Genomic DNA, 18,953 nt, shown 5'->3' with positions numbered 1-18,953 from the left:
TAAATGCAGACAAATTTTGATCACTAAATTTAAAATAAAATCATTTTTCCTATCTTGTTGTCTGGTGATTTCATGAGTCTCTGGTTGCACTTTCTTCTTCTGACTGTGCATCCAATATTTCTTCCCTTCTTTCAGCCTGTATGCTTCCTCTCCTCCAGACCTCATTCCCTCCCTAAACTTTTTCTTGCTCTCTCCCTGCCCTTTCTTTCTCTCTCTCTTCATGCCTCCTCTCCTTCCTACTCAACCCCATGGCCTGGCATCTCTCTCCTTTCCTTCTATCTCTTCCTCCCCTGCCATGCTCTGGCATCTCCTCTCCTTCCTTTCTCTCTGGTCTGGCATCTGTCTTCTTAATTTCCCGTCCCTCCCCCCATGCCCTGGCATCTTTTTCCTCTCCTTCTCTTCTATCTCTCCCTCCCCCCTCCATTATATGGCATTTTCTCTCCTTCCTCGCCCCTAGTCTAGCATCTGTCTCCTTCCCTTCTCTCTCCTTCCATGGTCTGGTTTCTCTTTTCCTTCCCTTCTCTTGGAAGCCCGTGGCATTTACTGTGCGTCTGCTGCCGCCTCCATGTTTGGTAGACAGGCTGGAGGTAAAGGGCGGCATCACCCCACAGTTATAATGTCCGGTTTGGGCCTCTCAGACTTGCCAGCTAGTGGCCAAGCAATATAAATGCATTATAATATTTTTTGTTTTATTTTTAATCCCTACTTGCCCTGCCTTCTGGAGAAACCCCAGTGAAGAAACGGATGCAACCACTTGCCTTCTCTGGCTCTGGAGATGCTGGAGCGGGAGAAGGTGACAGAAAAATATGTGGGGAGAACAGCACTCATCTATTTATGTTCGGCGGTGCTCTCCTCGGGGGCGGACACGAACGGAAACGTTCCACGGGGGAGGGAAGGCGACGCTCAGAGCATGGCTGCCGCGTCCTGCCCCTTCGGCAGTCCAAATACTTGCTGCTGTGGCCGTGCGAGACGCGTCTGCGGCTGCAGCCAGCTACCAGAGTGTCGCGCCCCAAGGCCGGAGTTTGCACGCGTTGTTAGAGGAACTGAACCCAGGCAGGGGGGGCGGGCTCTAACACTGCGCGCGCCGGCTTCCCTTCTGAAACAGGAATGACATAATTTCCTGTTTCGAAGAAGGGAAGCCAGCACACGCAGTGTTAAAGCCCCGCAGCCTGAGTTCAATTTGCTTGTGGGCAAGAGGGCAGTGAGTGAGTGGAAGGGAGTGAAGCTGTCTTCACCAGGCAATCGGGGAGAGGAAGGCTGATCGGCCGGTAGATTTTGAAGGCAACGCGAGTCTATTACGGAGCCTGGGATGGGCTCTGTGATCGACTCACGTTGCCTTCCTGAGCTACCGGTCGATCGCGATCAACGTATTGGGCACCCCTGACCTAGAGGTTTGACAACCACGCCAAGTGGTACATACAGTTTAGGCATGCTTAGGCGCCATTTATAGAATCTGGTCCTATGTAAATTATGCATACCATTTATAGAATTATGCATACCATTTATAGATTTATAGAATTATGCATACCATTTATAGAATCTGGTCCTATGTAAATTATGCATACCAGTCCAGAACCTAAGCCACACTCATATAGTATCTTCTTTCAATTATATATAAATAAATAAATAATTCATCTTCCAGTAGCATTTCAATGCAACTTCATTTGTCTTAAATATCTTCATATTCATATATCATTTTGACTCAATATGTAATGACCTCAGCGGTTACACTCAAACTGTCTTTTTCATGTATAGTTTGAACTAACTGTAGCAAGCCTCCTCATTGGTTATAATTATTTCATTTCTATGAAAAACTCATTTACGTCTATAGCAAATCCAACATCATTTTGTGTTTCGCTATTAGCTGTATCAAGGATAGTCCCCATAAAGATGAGATCACTACATGCTCCATGCCCCAATTGTGGACTTTAATTTAGAGCAATGTGAAAATTATTTCCTTTGATTTTGTTAGCCTCTGGTGACTCACTGAAAATTGATTTTTCATCTAGAATTCTGGGTTTTATTCTGGATTCTTCACTCTCATTATCTAATCAAATTAATCATGTTACTAAAAAAATGCTTTTTCAGTTTAAAGATGCTTAGAAGAGCATGTCATCTTGTTTTTTTCAGCAACATTTTGTAGTTTTGGTTCAGGCCATTATTTTACCTCAGTTGGACTATGGCAACTCGCTTTATGCTTGTTTAAGTAAATGTAATTTGAGAAGGCTACAACTTATCCAGAATACGGCTAAACTGATATACGGTAAACATAAATATGATGCTGTCACACTTTTACTGAGATCCTTTCACTGGCTTTCTGTTTACTGGAGGATACAATTTAAATGTGCAACTGTAATTTTCAAAATCCTATATGATGGTTTTCTCCTTTGGTTCCTGTCTCATTTAATTCACAAGAAATCTCTAATTCTAGGAGCACTCAGAAATATAAACTGTTAAAGGAATAAAAACTATGGCCAATTTTTGTCGATCATTTTCTTTTTTATTCGTAAAAATTTGGAATGACCTTCCTTCTATGATTAGAGTTCTCTCTCATCTACCCACTTTTCGTAAAGTACTGAAGACATATTTATTTCAGAAATGTACTAATGATCCTTCTTTTTCAAATAATCAATCATAAAAGATAAAATTTTGGCCTATGAGATGTACCCCTTCTTCTTTTAAACAGCGCTAGCAGTTTTTAGCGCAGAGAGCCGCGCTGAATGGCCCGCGCTGCTCCCGACGCTCATAGGAACTCTTTGAGCGTCGGGAGCAGCACGGACCATTCCCGATGGTAGAAACTGCTAGTGCAGTTTAATAGAAGAGGCCCATAGTTTCTGTTCTAATCTCCTGTATAATTTTATTAATATTTTATTAACCGAGTCGAGCTCTCCTGTTGGGATGAATAGTATAAAAAAAAAAATCAAAGATTAGATTAGATAATTTTTCCTTGTACTATACTCATTTTTTTTTTATTTTCAAGTTGTATGCTTGGGTGTGGTTATTTTGAATATTTCATCAATATTTTTTTAATGCATGGCCATAGCAGCACCTGTTATACAAATAAGTTCACTAACCAGATCTGGCCCCTTATTTTCAGAAGCAAGTTTCCAAGTTTATTATTTTCTTGATATACTGTACATCAAGACATATCTAGATGGTTTACAGTCAATAAAATAAATTTAAAAGCAAATGTTAAAAAGGAAAAAAAAAACAAACAAACAAAATTTAGTGAAGCACTCTCCAGATAGTACTAGAAACATAGAAATAGACGGCAGATAAGGGCCACGGCCCATCTAGTCTGCCCACCCTAATGACCCTCCCCTACCTTTGCTTAGCGAATAGAACCCACGTGTCGATCCCATTTGGCCTTAAAATCAGGCACGCTGCTGGCCTCAATCACCTGCAGTGGAAGACTATTCCAACGATCAACCTCCCTTTCAGTGAAAAATAATTTCCTGGTGTCACCTCATAGTTTCCCGCCTCTGATTTTCCACGGATGCCCTCTTGTTGCCGTGGGTCCCTTGAAAAAGAAGATATCTTCTTCCGCTTTGATGCGGCCCGTGAGATACTTGAACGTCTCGATCATATCCCCCCTCTCTCTGCGCTCCTCGAGCGAGTATAGCTGCAGTTTGTCTAACCATTCTTCGTACGGGAGATCTTTGAGTCCCGAGACCATCCGGGTGGCCATTCTCTGAACCGACTCCAATCTCAGCACATCTTTGCGATAGTGTGGCCTCCAGAATTGCACACAGTATTCCAGGTGGGGCCTCACCATGGATCTATACAATGGCATAATGACTTCCGGCTTACAGCTGACGAAACCCCTGTGTATGCAACCTAGGATCTGTCTTGCCTTGGATGAGGCCTGCTCCACCTGACTGGCTGCTCCGGTGCTTTCCAGATGATGTTGGGCTGTAGGAGGTCAGAGCATGGGTGGATGCAAAATTTATTCTGGTAGTGCTGATATTCAGACACCCAAATAACTAGGTAAAGCTAAGACAGCAAAACTGAATATCGATGATACCTGAAAAATGGTGGTGCCACCCATTCTACCCGGATAGTCAATGCTGCTATCTGGATAGTTGCCAGGAGTGGACTTCAAATATTGATCTGACAATATGTGGCTTTTCATTTTCATCCCATTCCTTCACACTTCCTATTCCTGACTCTGGTCATGTCACCCTGGTAGCCCAAAATGTTTTTGAGCTAATAGGGACTCTGTTTTATAAAGTAAGCTTTATGGAACATAAGAACATAGGAATTGCCGCTGCTGGGTCAGACCAGTGGTCCATCGTGCCCTGCAGTCCGCTCACACGGCGACCATTAGGTCAAAGACCAGTGCCCTAACAGACTAGCTTTACCTGCATACGTTCTGGTTCAGCAGGAACTTGTCTAACTTTGTCTTGAATCCCTGGAGGGTGTTTTCCCCTATAACAGGCTCCGGAAGAGCGTTCCAGTTTTCTACCACTCTCTGGGTGAAGAGGTTACAATGAATACAGTTGACACACTTTATAATTGTACTATCTGGTCTGATGTGAGAATGAGGAACTGGGCATTTAAATGGCAGCTATAATTTAACAAGGACAAATACCGTATTTTCGCGGATATAACGCGCACCTGTGTAAAACGCGCACAGGGGTATAGCGCGCAGAAATCACGATGATATGTACCAAAACTTTTCTATACCGCGCTCAGGCATATAACGCGCATGATGCCCGACGCTCCTTTCGCCCGCCCTGACTTTCCGTGCGCTGTCCCGACTCTCCGTTCACCCCCCCTGACTTCCGTGCACTGTCCCCCCTTGAAGTCCTGTCCCCCCTTGAAGGTCTGTCCCCATCCTGAAAGCCTGATGCCCCCCCCGACGTCCGATACATCCCCCCCCCCCCGGCAGGACCACTCGCACCCTCACCCCGAAGGACCGCCGACTCCCCAACAATATCGGGCCAGGAGGGAGCCCAAACCCTCCTGGCCACGGCGCCCCCCTAACCCCACCCCGCACTACATTACGGGCAGGAGGGATCCCAGGCCCTCCTGCCCTCGACGCAAACCCCCTCCCCCCAACGACCGCCCCCCCCCAAGAACCTCCGCCCGTCCCCCAGCCGACCCGCGACCCCCCTGGCCGACCCCCACGACACCCGCACCCGCCTTCCCCGTACCTTTGTGTAGTTGGGCCAGAAGGGAGCCCAAACCCTCCTGGCCACGGCGACCCCCTAACCCCACCCCGCACTACATTACGGGCAGGAGGGATCCCAGGCCCTCCTGCCCTCGACGCCACCCCCCCCCCCCCCCCAACGACCGCCCCCCCCCCAAGAACCTCCGCCCGTCCCCCAGCCGACCCGCGACCCCCCTGGCCGACCCCCACGACCCCCCCACCCCCCTTCCCCGTACCTTTGGAAGTTGGCCGGACAGACGGGAGCCAAACCCGCCTGTCCGGCAGGCAGCCAACGAAGGAATGAGGCCGGATTGGCCCATCCGTCCTAAAGCTCCGCCTACTGGTGGGGCCTAAGGCGCGTGGGCCAATCAGAATAGGCCCTGGAGCCTTAGGTCCCACCTGGGGGCACGGCCTGAGGCACATGGGCCAAACCCGAATACGGAGGGGGAAGTGTATAGAAATCTACAAATAACTGTTCTTAGCTGTTTCTTAAACCACATACAGTTTGCACAGAATCTCAAAACTGTCATAGTATGTGCAAAAACTAAACCCTCTGGACATAGTACCCCAGAGAAAAACTTATAATACCCTACCGTCAGGCATTGATGTTACTTGTGGTATGCAAGAAAACCAGGAATAGGGCTTGTAATGTCATAAGAATTTGGAGCATTAAGACAGCTTAGAGCTATTTGAGATTTTCTGGATGAAAAATCGTTACATACTTTAATTCATGCTTTTGTACTGTCTAAATTGGACTATGATAATTTAGTATATGCAGGAACACTTACAAACAGTACAAAATGCTACAAATCAGCTGTTAGGCCCTGCACATATTCTTGATTAGGTGACTCCTTTGTATTTGAAATGCCACTGGTTACTAATGGAATTTAGGATCAAATTTAAGATTTTGATGTTAGCACATAGAGTATTGTTTGAGTTACAACCGTTATATCTTTCTAACTTGGTGTTATTCTATGCATCTAGGCGTTTATTAAGATCTTTGAAAGATAACAGAGTAGCTGTTCCCCATATTTCAAAGGCTCATCTGGCCTCGACTAGAAATTGTGCATTTTTTAAATCAAGTCCCAATATTATGGAACAGCTTGCCCGTAGAATTGAGAAAGGAGGAATCTTTTCAAAATTTCAAAAGACATTTAAAGGCACATTTTTTTCAACTTGTCTTTTTAAAGATGAGATGAATTTGGGACTGCAGTCTGAATTTATAAATTTTTATAAGTCTATATTTTATCATTTTTAAATTTGTATTAATTAATGAATTTCATGTATTAATTTGGATATTATAGGATATTATGTATTAGAAATGTTATTTTTTTTTCTTTTCTATTTAAATGGAGTTCTTTTCATAATTTGAATTGAGTTATATTGTAAACTGCTTTGATCCTTTTTGGTTGTATATGCGGTAAATAAAGATTTAAATAAGCATAAACATACCTTTCAAAGCACCTGCTACAAAATATTTAATTTAATTAATTTTGATGCAGAGTTTATATACCGCTAAATCACCACGCAGGCTTCGAAGCGGTTAACAAACAATCAAATCGAGTTACATATAATCTAATTAGGTACTTTGAACTTCCCTCTCTGTCCCAAACGGGCTCACAATCTAACCATAGGACTTAAGAAAAATATTAACTTATATGACAGAGAGATATATAAAAAGAAGGAAAAGAGAGAAGAAATTACTTTAGGGAAAACATCAAAACATTAGTATCAAAAGAACCCACAAAGATCAGAAAAATAAAACAAACAAACAAACAAGCCAGTCATTCACCACCCTTACCCCCTCTTCTACGAAACCGTGCTAGCAGTTTCTAGCGCGGGGAGCCGCAATGAATGGCCCGCGCTGCCCCCGACGCTCATAGGAAATCAATGAGCGTCAGAAGCAGCAAGGGCCATTCAGCGCGGCTCTCTGCACTAAAAATCGCTAGCGCGGTTTCGTAGAAGAGGGGGTAAGACTCAGTCAAATAAGCCCTGAAATTTAGCAGTCCTGGCAGGTTTCTCCTGAATATAGAGAGAAGGTCCATCCTCTCATAAGACAAGAAGGCAATCTCTATGGTGCATCACAAGTCCCAGCTTGATATAAAAAATATATATATATATATATAGACCAACGGTGATGAATGTGTGGTATGATAGAAGGAATTAAATTGTTCAAGAATATTGTCATGCCTTTCCTAAATCTGGTGAGAAAGAGTTTGTGTACATGTTGTCTGAACTCCTTGACTATCCCTCAGGACTAGGCTAGAATAGCTCAGGGCTTCCTAACTCTGGTTGTGAAACCTGCATTTGGAGTGATGACCTGGGCGGGCACATCATAAAGATGTCATTGTCCTGCAGCTCTGCGGGGGCCGCGTACTTTCTGCGGCCACAGAAATATTGATGAGCACTGAAATAGAAGACTCATGTCTTCTTGTAAAAGTTTCACAGTCATTTAACTTTGTGCACTGCTAACGAATTATAACCTTTTTGTTTTTCAGCGGATTTTGGAGACTATAATAATTATGAATCTCAGGATTTTCTCCGGGAATACGTGTTATTTCCAGTGGTGAGTTGTATTTCTATTTTTGCACCCTCTTTCATTAATATTTAGGTAAGTTATGGGCTGTTGACTTGCCCTGCTATCTAGAAACAACAGAGCAATTTCTGGTGCCAGAAACAGTCAGTGCTTTACAATTGGTCTCGGACATCTTGTGTGCGGGAAGGCTGATTTTTGTATAAGTTGTCTAGATAGGAAGTAGGGATATCCAATTCAGGCCATTCAAAATATGCAAGGTATTTAACAAAAGGCTTGCTAAATGTTGAGCTTTTTGTAAAAGAGCATATAAGGGCACAAGTATTTTTTTTAAAAAAAAAGCTAGCTGAACACTGAGCTTTTTATAAAATATATATATATAGTTTTTTTTTAGCCCGTTACATTAACGGGTGCTAGTAAAGCCTCCTTCCCTCAAATGTCCCCTATTTTCAGCCCCAGCTCCAAACCCATTTTTACCCACTCAGCCCCCTTCTTTTCCCTTTCAGCCCCAGCCCCCTTTCCTCACCAGCAGCATTTCCCTCCCCACTCCACTTCCCTCTGCAGTAGCAGCAAAAGCATACCCTCCCCCTCCATTTCCCTGTGCAGCAGCATTTCCCTCCCCCACCCCATTTCCCTGTGCAGCAGCACCTCTTCCCTACTCCCCATAGTTTATATATTTCAATTTGGCCATTAATCAATTTAAAGGATTTATTCAGCGAGCAGTAGACAGACACTGAGTTATGCTCTTCATAAATATAGCTATATTTCCCCCCTCCTATATTATGCCAGGCTGGCTTCATGAATGCACAGAAACTGTGCTTTGTAAGTACTTTGATTGTCAGAATCTCCTCCACACTGATACTAAATGGATGCCCATCTTACCGTGGTGCACTTTGCTCTTTATATCTTCTCATCGATCACTTCCTAGGAGAGTAAATGTCCTCTCCATGGGAATACAGATCATTTGACTTCTGAGCTTCGTGGCCTTCCCATGCTTTGTGCGTCTAGCGGAACAGGCCGGACGCGAGGGGGTCACAGCACACCCAGCGACGTATTAGAGGTGGATCTCACGTTTCCCCTGCCTGCCCCCCCCTCAACTTAGCGCTCCTCAACTACGAAGGCAGGACTTTGCGATCGCTCCCTCCACCGCCATCCGCGTCTTCTCGCAGCCCGAGCCACCTCGCCTCGAAGCCCTCCTCCTGCAGCCGATGCTCCACGAGTCCTGGTGACGTAGTAAGCACGCATGTGCAATCTTGCCGGCACAGCGCGACGGATCAGGGAAGCACGGGCTAAGAGTGCGCTTGCGCGCCTAGCGTTTTATTATACAGTGGTACCTTGGATTACGAGCATAATCCATTCCAAGAGCATGCTCTTAATCCAAAATGCTCGTTTATCAAAGCGAGTTTCCCCATAGGAAATAATGGAAACTCACTTTGATGCGTTCCCCCCCCCCCGAGAACCGGCATTGCTCCCCTCGAAGGCCCCCCCTGCGATCCGGCACCCCCCTTGCCTCAAACCAGCACCCCCCCGCCACGATCTGCCCCCCCCGCCACGATTGGGCACCCCCTCGCCACGATTGGGCACCCCCCCGCCATGATCCGACCCCCCCCCGACACGATCCGACATCCCCCCGACACAATTGGGCACCCCACCCCCCCACCGCTTCTTACCCTCATCTGGGCACTCTTGAAGATCGGCCTCCTCGTCTGCTGGGCCTTGAGCATCTGAGCATGCTCAAGGCCTGCGAGTTCACGTTCACGTTCAGAACGTGAACTCGCAGGCCTTGAGCATGCTCAGATGCTCAAGGCCCAGCAGACGAGGAGGCCGATCTTCAAGAGTGCCCAGATGAGGGTAAGAAGCAGCGGGGGGGGGTGCCCAATTGTGTCAGGGGGGGTGCCCAATCGTGTCGGGGGGTCGGATTGTGGCGGGGGGTGCTGGTTCGAGGCAGGGGGGGTGCCGGATTGCGGGGGGGGGGGGTGCTCATAAATCGAGCCATGCTCGGTTTCCGAGGCACCGATTTTGCAAATGTTTTGCTCGTCTTGCAAAAAACTTGCAAACCGGTGCACTCATAAACCGAGGTACCACTGTGTATATATATATATATATATATATATATATATATATAAAGGCACAGGAAACACGTGTATTTACTGCCACATAGAGCAGCAACAGCCATTTCATCAAATTACACATAAAAAAAGAGTAGCATCACTCCGCATGTTTAAACGTCAGCACTTATCCATGTACATGGCAGATTTTACAACTTACACATGCTGACAATACATGTATAAGTTCCAAATTTCATTATACTGGGCATTCCAGGCAAACCAGTTAAGGAGCCAAGCTCCCAAACTCTTAGGGCTCCTTTTATGAAGGTGCGCTAGCGTTTTTAACGCACACACCGGATTAGCGCACGCTATAGCGCCTGTTGGCTAAAAATCTACTGCCTGCTCAAAAGGAGGCGGTTGCGGCTAGTGCGCAGGACAATTTAGCGCACGCTATTCCGCGCGCTAAGGCCCTATCACACCTTCGTAAAAGGAGCCCTTAATATTTTGATTCTTGAGGAGGTTTTAATCACCAGCTATGTAAGCACAGCTCCCCTTTCAGTCACCTTTCCAAAGCTTGGGTCCAAACATACAGTTATTTAACACTTACGCATAACTTGGAGCAGGGATAATTTTCTTTTTAGTTTGTGAAACTTTTACCACATATATTCAGAGAAATGCATGAACAGTAGTATGAAAAAAAAGATCAAATATATTAAAGGTAAAGAGGAAATATTAAACATTATACTTTAGCCCACGATGGGAGAGTCTAGATTACACAAGAATAAAGGGGAAAAAATATAGGGATCCTTTGACAACGCTGCGGTAGAGGTTTCTACCATGGGGCTGCAGGGCTCTTAGGAATTTAATGAGCGTCAGAGCATTTATCTCGCCAGACCATGGTAGAAACCTCTACCGCAGCTTTGTAAAAAAACAGCGTTAGGTTAATGTCCTATGGTTAAGCCTTAGAAACTACTGGACTTCCTTAGCAATCAAAAATTCCAGCCATTGTTTCGGCTTCAGGAACAAATATGAATTGGACTCAAAAATGACAAAACAATTACATTACATTAGTGATTTCTATTCCGCTTGTACCTTGCGGTTCGAAGCGGATTACATTGGAAGAGAGCTGGACATTTCCAGGAGGTTGCATTACATTGGAAAATTGCTGGTACAGGTTACGTATTGAGGATTCAGATTACATTCCATTGGGAAATAATTCAGGTTACGTTACATTGAAAAATATCCGGTTTCATTACATTGGTAGATAGCTGGTTTCAGGTAGAAGATATTAGGTTTCAGGTTGATTAAATGGGTTTCAGGTTACTTTTTGGGGCGTTGAAGAGATGGTACCAGAGGAGTGGGCAATACGTGGGAAATTACAGAGGGGATAGGAAGAGGGGGAGGTTAAGTTGATTGAATATACTTTTTGAATAGAAGTGTTTTGATTTCTTTTCGGAATGCTTTGAGGTCAGATGTTGTGGTTAACAATTTGGAGATGGAGAGTTCAAGTTTTGCTGCTTGCATTGCTAGGAGGTTATCATATAGTTTTTTTGCGACGAGTGCCTTTGAGTGGTGGGTAGGAGAATGGGGTCTGAGTTCTCCTAATTTCTCCTCATTTCAAAATAAATATCCCACTTAGTCAAAACCTTCAGCCTCAAGGCCTAAAAACTTCTTCTAACTTAGGTCACTCGTAACAAATCAGGAACATTTCTTATATTATGTTATGCTAATCAGGTTTTCTGTTCCGCCCTTACCTATTCAGTTCAGGGTTAGATTACATTACAAGAGACTGTGGCAATTACCCAGGAAGTTACAGTGGACAGTTTGACATGGACACCAGTGACAAAGCGAGGGTAGGAGGTACCCTCCTTTCCTCCCAGCCCCCTCGCTGCCTCCTCACCCCCCATGCTACATTCGCATCCACCCTTCCTCCCTCCCTCCCCTCCCCCCCCCAAGTGGTGACGTACAAGAAGCACTGAAGAGTAAGCAAATCACTGCCGTGATGGTCTCTGAAGAATCACTCAAACAGTACTGTCCAGGAAATATTTCTTCAGAGCTCAGTCCACATTTTGCACAGAACTTTGCAAAAGCATTTTAAAATATTTGTGTTGTACTTGGATGTGAAAACAATGAAGTTGGCAAAGATTGTTAGCCAAGGCAATATACAAATGTGAGAGACAGGAAACCTGCACTGAGCCTCCGGAAGTGGATAAGAGTCAGTGCTGTCCCCCCTGTCATCTCTGTGTTCTGGACTCCCTGTTTGTCTTTCCCCTGCCATGTTTCCATTTTCCTGTAAAGATTCCATTAGTCAGCTGATCCCACCATTGTCCTTGTTTTCTAGGACATTTAAGCTGTCCGTATGCATAAGTCTTGCTCTGAAGTGACTTGTAGAAGAGAGAAGGATGCAGCTCATTTCTGGGTGTTTCTCTTGTCTTTTTCTTTAGCCTGTCCTCCTTGTTGCTTTGCTTTACATCCTGAACACCCAGGAGAGAATGGAGCTGCCACTAGACATCAGGGAATTATGGTGTTGGGGCGATGCAGACCCTACAACTTTTTTGAACAATGCCCCCCTTCCTTTTAGGCTGTGATCCAATCCCTATTCATACACTGACAGGAAGGGGGGAGATTTTTGCATTGAACTGTAGATTACTGCCACGTTTTAAATGCAATAATAATCCATAGCTCTTTGCAGAAATTGAGCGCTATTCTATAATGGAAGCGAATCCGTAGTAGAATAGCATTCGGCGTGGATCTGGCGCCTAACTTTTGGGTCTTGTACTTAACGCATGCTAAAAAAAAATAGGAGTAAATGCTGGCACCCAACTTATGCATGCTTCAGGCAAATTTATAGAAAAATTAATAGAAAAAAAAAAGAACAGGAAATGTCCCCACTATAAGGCCAATAAAGTCAAAGTGAAGGGGATAGAAAGATGCTTCTCCTCTGGAGGTGAAGTAAAACGGCAGCTTTTATTCATAGAGGAACATTTAAAACCACCCAACACAGCCAGTGTTTCGATGACTAAGCGCCTTCCTCAGGGGTCCAATCAGTGAAACACTTGAAAAAGCAAGGTAAATTTCCAAGTCTTCTAGTTTTATTAGGATTTGATATCTATCATGTAGGGACAAATTCTCCAAACTGTGTCCCAAAGTTGGTGGTAGGCATCCTACTGCCGTCTAATGAACTATTTGGAATGCACGTTTAAAAAAAAAAATACAGGCACCGTTCTTAGGTGCCTGTCTTGCTCCTACAGAGATGCATAGGAACGCCTATGGACACCTAAGGCCGGTGTGAGGGTGGTTTGTTCCAGAAATGGCTTTAGGCGTCCCTGTGCACCTCTGTAGACGTGAGATCAGCACCTTAAAAATAGGCCTTTAAAATGCTGGCCTACATTTAAGGCACCTTTTTTTTTAATAAAAAAAAAAATAAATTCAATTCTGGATGCAGTGCCTGCTGGTGATTGACATGTATCAGCTGACACTTTCAGAATCAAGCCCAAAAGGGCGTTTGTGGTTTAATATGTTCCTTTATGAATAAAAGTGGGCGCATCTTTCTATCCCTTCTCTTTGAATTTTGTAAATTCACGCAAGGTTTTTAAGCCTCTGGCATACCCCTGGTCATATCCCCCTTTTCAGATAGGCAGGATTGAAGTTAGGTGCCATGCTTTATCGAAGAGTGTGCAGCAAGATGCGCCATGCAGATTAAGACTGCCAATTAACATTAACGATTGTTTCTTAGCTCCCAAGTAGAGAATGACACGGTGACAAAATTCATCACCATTCCCATCCCCACGGATAACCGCAGGAAATAATCCCATGTCATTTTCTAGTGTCTATTTCAACCTCAGTCCTTCTGCACCAGCATTCTTCAAAGCAAAGCTTGCGGGTCAGTGGTTGTGGCCATTCATACTCTGATTCTTATGTGAGCCAAGGATAATGAAGCCATTGTGACATCACTGATGTGATTGGCTCTTAGGCACTGGTGGAATGAGGCATTATGACATCACAATATCTGCTCTGGATACCAGAGACTGCCATTCTTTAGTGTCTATCTCAACCTCAATCCTTCTACACCAGCATTCTTCAAAGCAAAGGTTGTGGGTCAGTGGTTGTGGCCATTCATACTCTGATTCTTCCCTCTCTCCTTAAAGAATGACATGAAGATGGTTTCCCGCGGATATCCGTGGGGACGGGAACGGTGATGAATCTTGTCACCGTGTCATTCTCTACTCTCATTAGTCAATTTATTTGCACACCCACAAAGTTGGGCACAGTGTGTAGAATCCGAGGGTTTCTGGGTAAAAGTACATGCTGATGTTTCTTTGAGTTTGTTTGGCTGTCAGGATCTATTATTTTGCTTTGACCACAGCAGGTCTTTGCCGCCTCCAAGAAGCCTTTGCCTTAGGCGATTGCCTGATGATGTGCCTGTTTCTCAGTTTCCTTCATACCATGTAAGGCTGTCATGTATGTTATTTTTAGGACTGGGCCCAAGATGAAGCATTTCTGGAGGAGCTCACTCAGAAGGTGGCCCTGGAGCACAAAGCACATAGGTAAAGGTCAAATGCTGACATTTATTTATTTATTCATTTTTGTATACCGCTCTCCCAGGAGAGCTCAGAACGGACTACATGAATTTATTCAGGTACTCAAGCATTTTTCCCTGTCTGTCCTGGCGGCAATGGGGGGATTAAGGGCTCCTTTTACTAAGGTGCGCAGCAGATTAGCACACGCTAACCCCATGCTACACAGCTAGAACTTAACGTCAGCTCAATGCTGGCATTAGCATCTAGTGCGCGTGGCATCTAGTGCTAGTAAAAGGAGCCCTAAGTGATTTGCCCAGGGTCACAAGGAGCAGCGTGGGTTTGAACCCACAACCCCAGGGTGCTGAGGCTGTAGCTTTAACCACTGCGCCACACTCTTCCCCACTTCAGTCTTCCCTAAGTTTGCATGAAACAGAAAAACTATTGGGTGTGTCAAGGAGAGATAGAGGGTAGAGAATGACACGGTGACAAAATTCATCACCGTTCCCGTCCCCGCGGATAACCGCGGGAAATAATCCCATGTCATTTTCTAGTGTCTATTTCAACCTCGGTCCTTCTACACCAGCATTCTTCAAAGCAAAGCTTGCGGGTCAGTGGTTGTGGCCATTCATACTCTGATTCTTATGTGAGCCAAGGATAATGAAGCCATTGTGACATCACTGATGTGATTGGCTCTTAGGCACTGGTGGAATGAGGCATTATGACATCACAATATCTGCTCTGGATACCAGAGACTGTCATTCTGTAGTGTCTATCTCAACCTCAGTCCTTCTACACCAGCATTCTTCAAAGCAAAGGTTGTGGGTCAGTGGTTGTGGCCATTCATACTCTGATTCTTCCCTCTCTCCTTAAAGAATGACATGAAGATGGTTTCCCGCGGTTATCCGCGGGGACGGGGACGGTGATGAATTTTGTCACCGTGTCATTCTCTAATAGAGGGCCTAGGAAAACTTTTATGCAATCACTAAAACAGCTTTTTGGGACATTGTTTTAATTATATATGAGTGTTCGGGCTTTATCCTTCTCTTTCCTTATCATTGAGCTGTTCAAAGCGCATTCACTGTAACTCCTATTTGTAATATACAGTAAACCCACGCGAATTTGCGGTTCGCGAATTGCAGACTCAGTAATTTATGGTATTTTCCGACCGCCACTTCCTGGTACTAAAGTCATGGTTACACCAATCAGGAGCTGCTTTGACACGCTATCTGGCATGTCAAAGCAGCTCCTGATTGGTGTAGCCTGTCGGAAAATACCGCAAATGATTTTCAGCACCTGCCGGCGCCCCAGCTTCCCTCTCCTGCCTTCGATCAGCCCCTTAAACCACATTTGCGGTTTTTCAAAATTCGCGGGTGTTACCGGAACGGAACCCCCGCGAATTTGGGGGAAGTACTGTACATTAACTTAGGGGCCCTTTTACTAGAGTGCAGTGAGTTTTGAAGAGCTAAGTTCATATGTAAAGTTTGGTGATTCTGAGAGCAGGACATGTTGGAAATATCCCATGGTCTTGGATTGTGAAGGATGGATGCAGAACATATGTAGCACTGCCTTTGTCTCATTACCTTGAAGTGGTGGATCCAATTTTTGCCTTTTCCTGGTTTTTCCCCCTCCTTAAAGTGATTATGAGTAGATGTGAGGATAAAAGTCTGGATTCAACTAGAATTTACAGCAGAACTTTTTTTTTTCCTTTGGTTGTCCAGCTGTGATTATTCGAAAATAAAAGGAAAATAAAAATGGAGAAAAATGAAAATACTTTTACTTCTTTGAAACTCTGCTCTAAAATAGTTGCACCTGAACCTTGAGCTCCTTTCTTCAATTCTAAGCATGTGCTGCTGTCGATATATTTCTCAAGTTTGGCAAATAGCTTCCTAATCAGTTATCTCAAAGCGGGATGCAAAGTCTGTCTTTTTTGTAAACCATAGGCAAGGGGATAAAAAATAGCAGTACAGATACAGTGTTGACAATATCGCCCATCGTGGATTGCCACATCTACCCACCACAGTTCATTGAAGCCCATGGAGCTAAGTGCAGGTGCAGGTTGCTGGGGAATGCTGTAGGGTGCTAGATGAACTTTTGGGCCCCAATATTCAGCTCGGATGCACAGCCCCTGGCAATGAGTTTATCTGCTGACCTGGAAGTTAACTGATATTCAGATTAGGGGCACCTTTTACTAAGGTGCGCTAGTGTTTTTAGCGCAAGCAGGAAATTACACCGCACGCTACGCGTCTAGAACTAACGCCAGCTCAATGCTGGCGTTAAGGTCTAGCACGTGTGGCAATGTAGCACGTGCTATTCCGCGCGTTAAAGCCCTAACGCACCTTAGTAAAAGGAGCCCTAGGTCTGCATTTGGATTAAAACTTTTGATAGCGATTAATCTCACAATTAAAAAAATTTAATTGTGATTAATCTCACAATTCAAGGTATTTTGTTTATTTGTTTATTTATTTATTTCCCACTGCAGTTCTTTTGTCTCTGGGCAAGTCTCTTAACCTTCCATTGTCCCAAGTACAAAATAAATATCTGTATATAATATGTAAATCACTTTGATTGCAATCACAGAAAGGTGATATATCAAATCCCATCCCTATCCTTCCCACCACTAGATCGAACACCTGTCCCTTTCTTTTCCTTCCTTCCTTCCCACTCCTCTTCCCCCAGGGTTCATTTTCTCTATCTCCCACCCCTTTCTCCCTTCCTCATATTGCCCAGCACCTTGCCTTCCCTCCCCTCCCCCATTATAAGCAGCAACACAAACATTGTGAAGAGCAGCACCAAGCTCTTCTCAAAGCTGCTGAATCTTGTACCCCAGCCACAGCTTCCACCAGTGGCCCCTCCAGTTCTATTGACGGGTCTGCAGCTTACTTCCCGTCCCCGGTGGTTCAACATCTGCTCCCCATCTCAATCCCTCCCTGCTGGTCTACCTTAAAGTTGGTCTTCTGTTGGCTCCTGGCAGTGGCAACATTGCATATACGCTGTCTGCAGCCTGCTCCATAGCTTTCCCTCTGACATCAACTCCTGTTTCTGTGGGGATGGGAACAGGCCACAGGCAGCGAATGACCAAGAGAAGACCACCTTTAAGGCAGACTGGTGCAGGATGGGGGAAGGGAGGTAATGTTGAGTCACAAAAAGATGCCAGATTGCGCCAAGGACAGGAGTTGAGAGCAGAAGAGATGTTTGGAGGAGATAGGAGATGGCTGCAAGGTGATCAACTTTTTTCTAATCACAATGAATTTTTAAAATTTTGATTAATGATTAATGCATGTATTGCAGAGTTAACTGCGATTGACAAGTAGCCCTAATTTAAACCAGTGCCTGATTAACTCAGTGCATAAATTTAGGACAGCTAGAATGCTGCCCTAACTTTACATAGTTACATAGTGGGCTAGCAGACTGAAAATCACCTCTAACCAGCTAAACTGATGCTCCACCCTAATTCTACCACTAATCTGTCCATTTAGGGGATGGCTGGTTAGTGGACATATTCAACAGCGCTAACTGGTTAAGTGCCGCTGAATAGAGACTGCTGGCTCACTCAGCAGGGTTTAACTGGGCAGGAACTTCTCTTTTGAATACCAGCTCCCTTAGTTGTTAACAGAAACTGCTAAGGATTTTCTCTTGTTTCTCTGTTTGTGTGTGAACCCATCATTAGTGGAATGCCTGCACCTGATGCAGAGTTACTGTACATCAAAGAAGTGGAGCAGCTGGATGGATATGGACAGGAAAGCTTTCCTGTGAAGGTACGGTGCTCTAGTTCCTTTTGGATTCTTAGAATTATGTTAAAAGAAACCTAAAATTCCCATGCCTCTTAAAATAAACATGGCAAAACTGATATTCCTAACTTTGAGAGTTAGGCTTCCCAGTTGACTTTTTTGAAAATTTACTTGGGCTATGTGTCTAAATTTATGCTCACAATTTCATTACCCCCCCAACACACACATACACACACACACACTCACACTCTCACACACACACTCTCACACACACACACTCTCACACACACACACTCTCACACACACACACACACACACACACACACACACTCACACACACACACTCACACACAAACACACACACTCACACACTCTCACACTCTCACACACACACACTCTCACACACACTCTCACACACACACACACTCTCACACACACTCACACTCTCACACACTCTCACACACTCACACACACTCACACACACACACACACACACTCTCACACACACACACACTCTCACACACACACACACTCTCACACACACACACACTCACACTCTCACACACTCTCACACACTCACACACACACACACACACTCTCACACACACACTCTCACACACACACACACTCTCACACACACACACACTCTCACACACTCACCTCTCACACTTAATTTGAGAGCCTAAAAAAATTGTGCTGCAGTTTTAGGGTAGGGAAAAAAGTTAAGCATAAAAATTAGGCTCTTAATTCTAGGCAACTAAATGACAGTTAAGCTCCTGACTAAAAATAGATCCCCAAACAGATTTTATGCTGCTTATCCTAGGAATAAGCAGTGGATTTTCCACAAGCCATCTCAATAATGGCCTAAGGACTTTTAGGATACTATACACACTGTTTTTAACCCCACTAAGCTAACTGATTTCACCACATTCTCCGGCAACAAATTCCAGACTTTAATTGCACGTTGTGTGA

The 18,953-nt window shown here is 44.6% G+C and overlaps 1 protein-coding gene across 3 annotated transcripts in view; it reads left to right on the top strand.

Annotated features, from left to right (window-relative positions):
- PTPN14 (protein tyrosine phosphatase non-receptor type 14) overlaps positions 1-18,953 on the top strand; it is a 293,466-nt gene that overhangs the window by 175,528 nt on the left and 98,985 nt on the right. For all 3 annotated transcript variants that reach the window (XM_033935552.1, XM_033935553.1, XM_033935554.1), the window contains exons 5-7: positions 7,651-7,718; positions 14,210-14,280; positions 17,921-18,008. In XM_033935552.1, coding sequence (XP_033791443.1) covers positions 7,651-7,718; positions 14,210-14,280; positions 17,921-18,008 — 227 coding nt within the window. The remainder of the gene's footprint in view (positions 1-7,650; positions 7,719-14,209; positions 14,281-17,920; positions 18,009-18,953) is intronic.

This window comes from Geotrypetes seraphini, chromosome 3, assembly GCF_902459505.1.
Source record: "Geotrypetes seraphini chromosome 3, aGeoSer1.1, whole genome shotgun sequence".
Lineage (NCBI taxonomy): Eukaryota > Metazoa > Chordata > Amphibia > Gymnophiona > Dermophiidae > Geotrypetes > Geotrypetes seraphini.
This window is presented reverse-complemented; position numbering and strand designations above follow the sequence as displayed.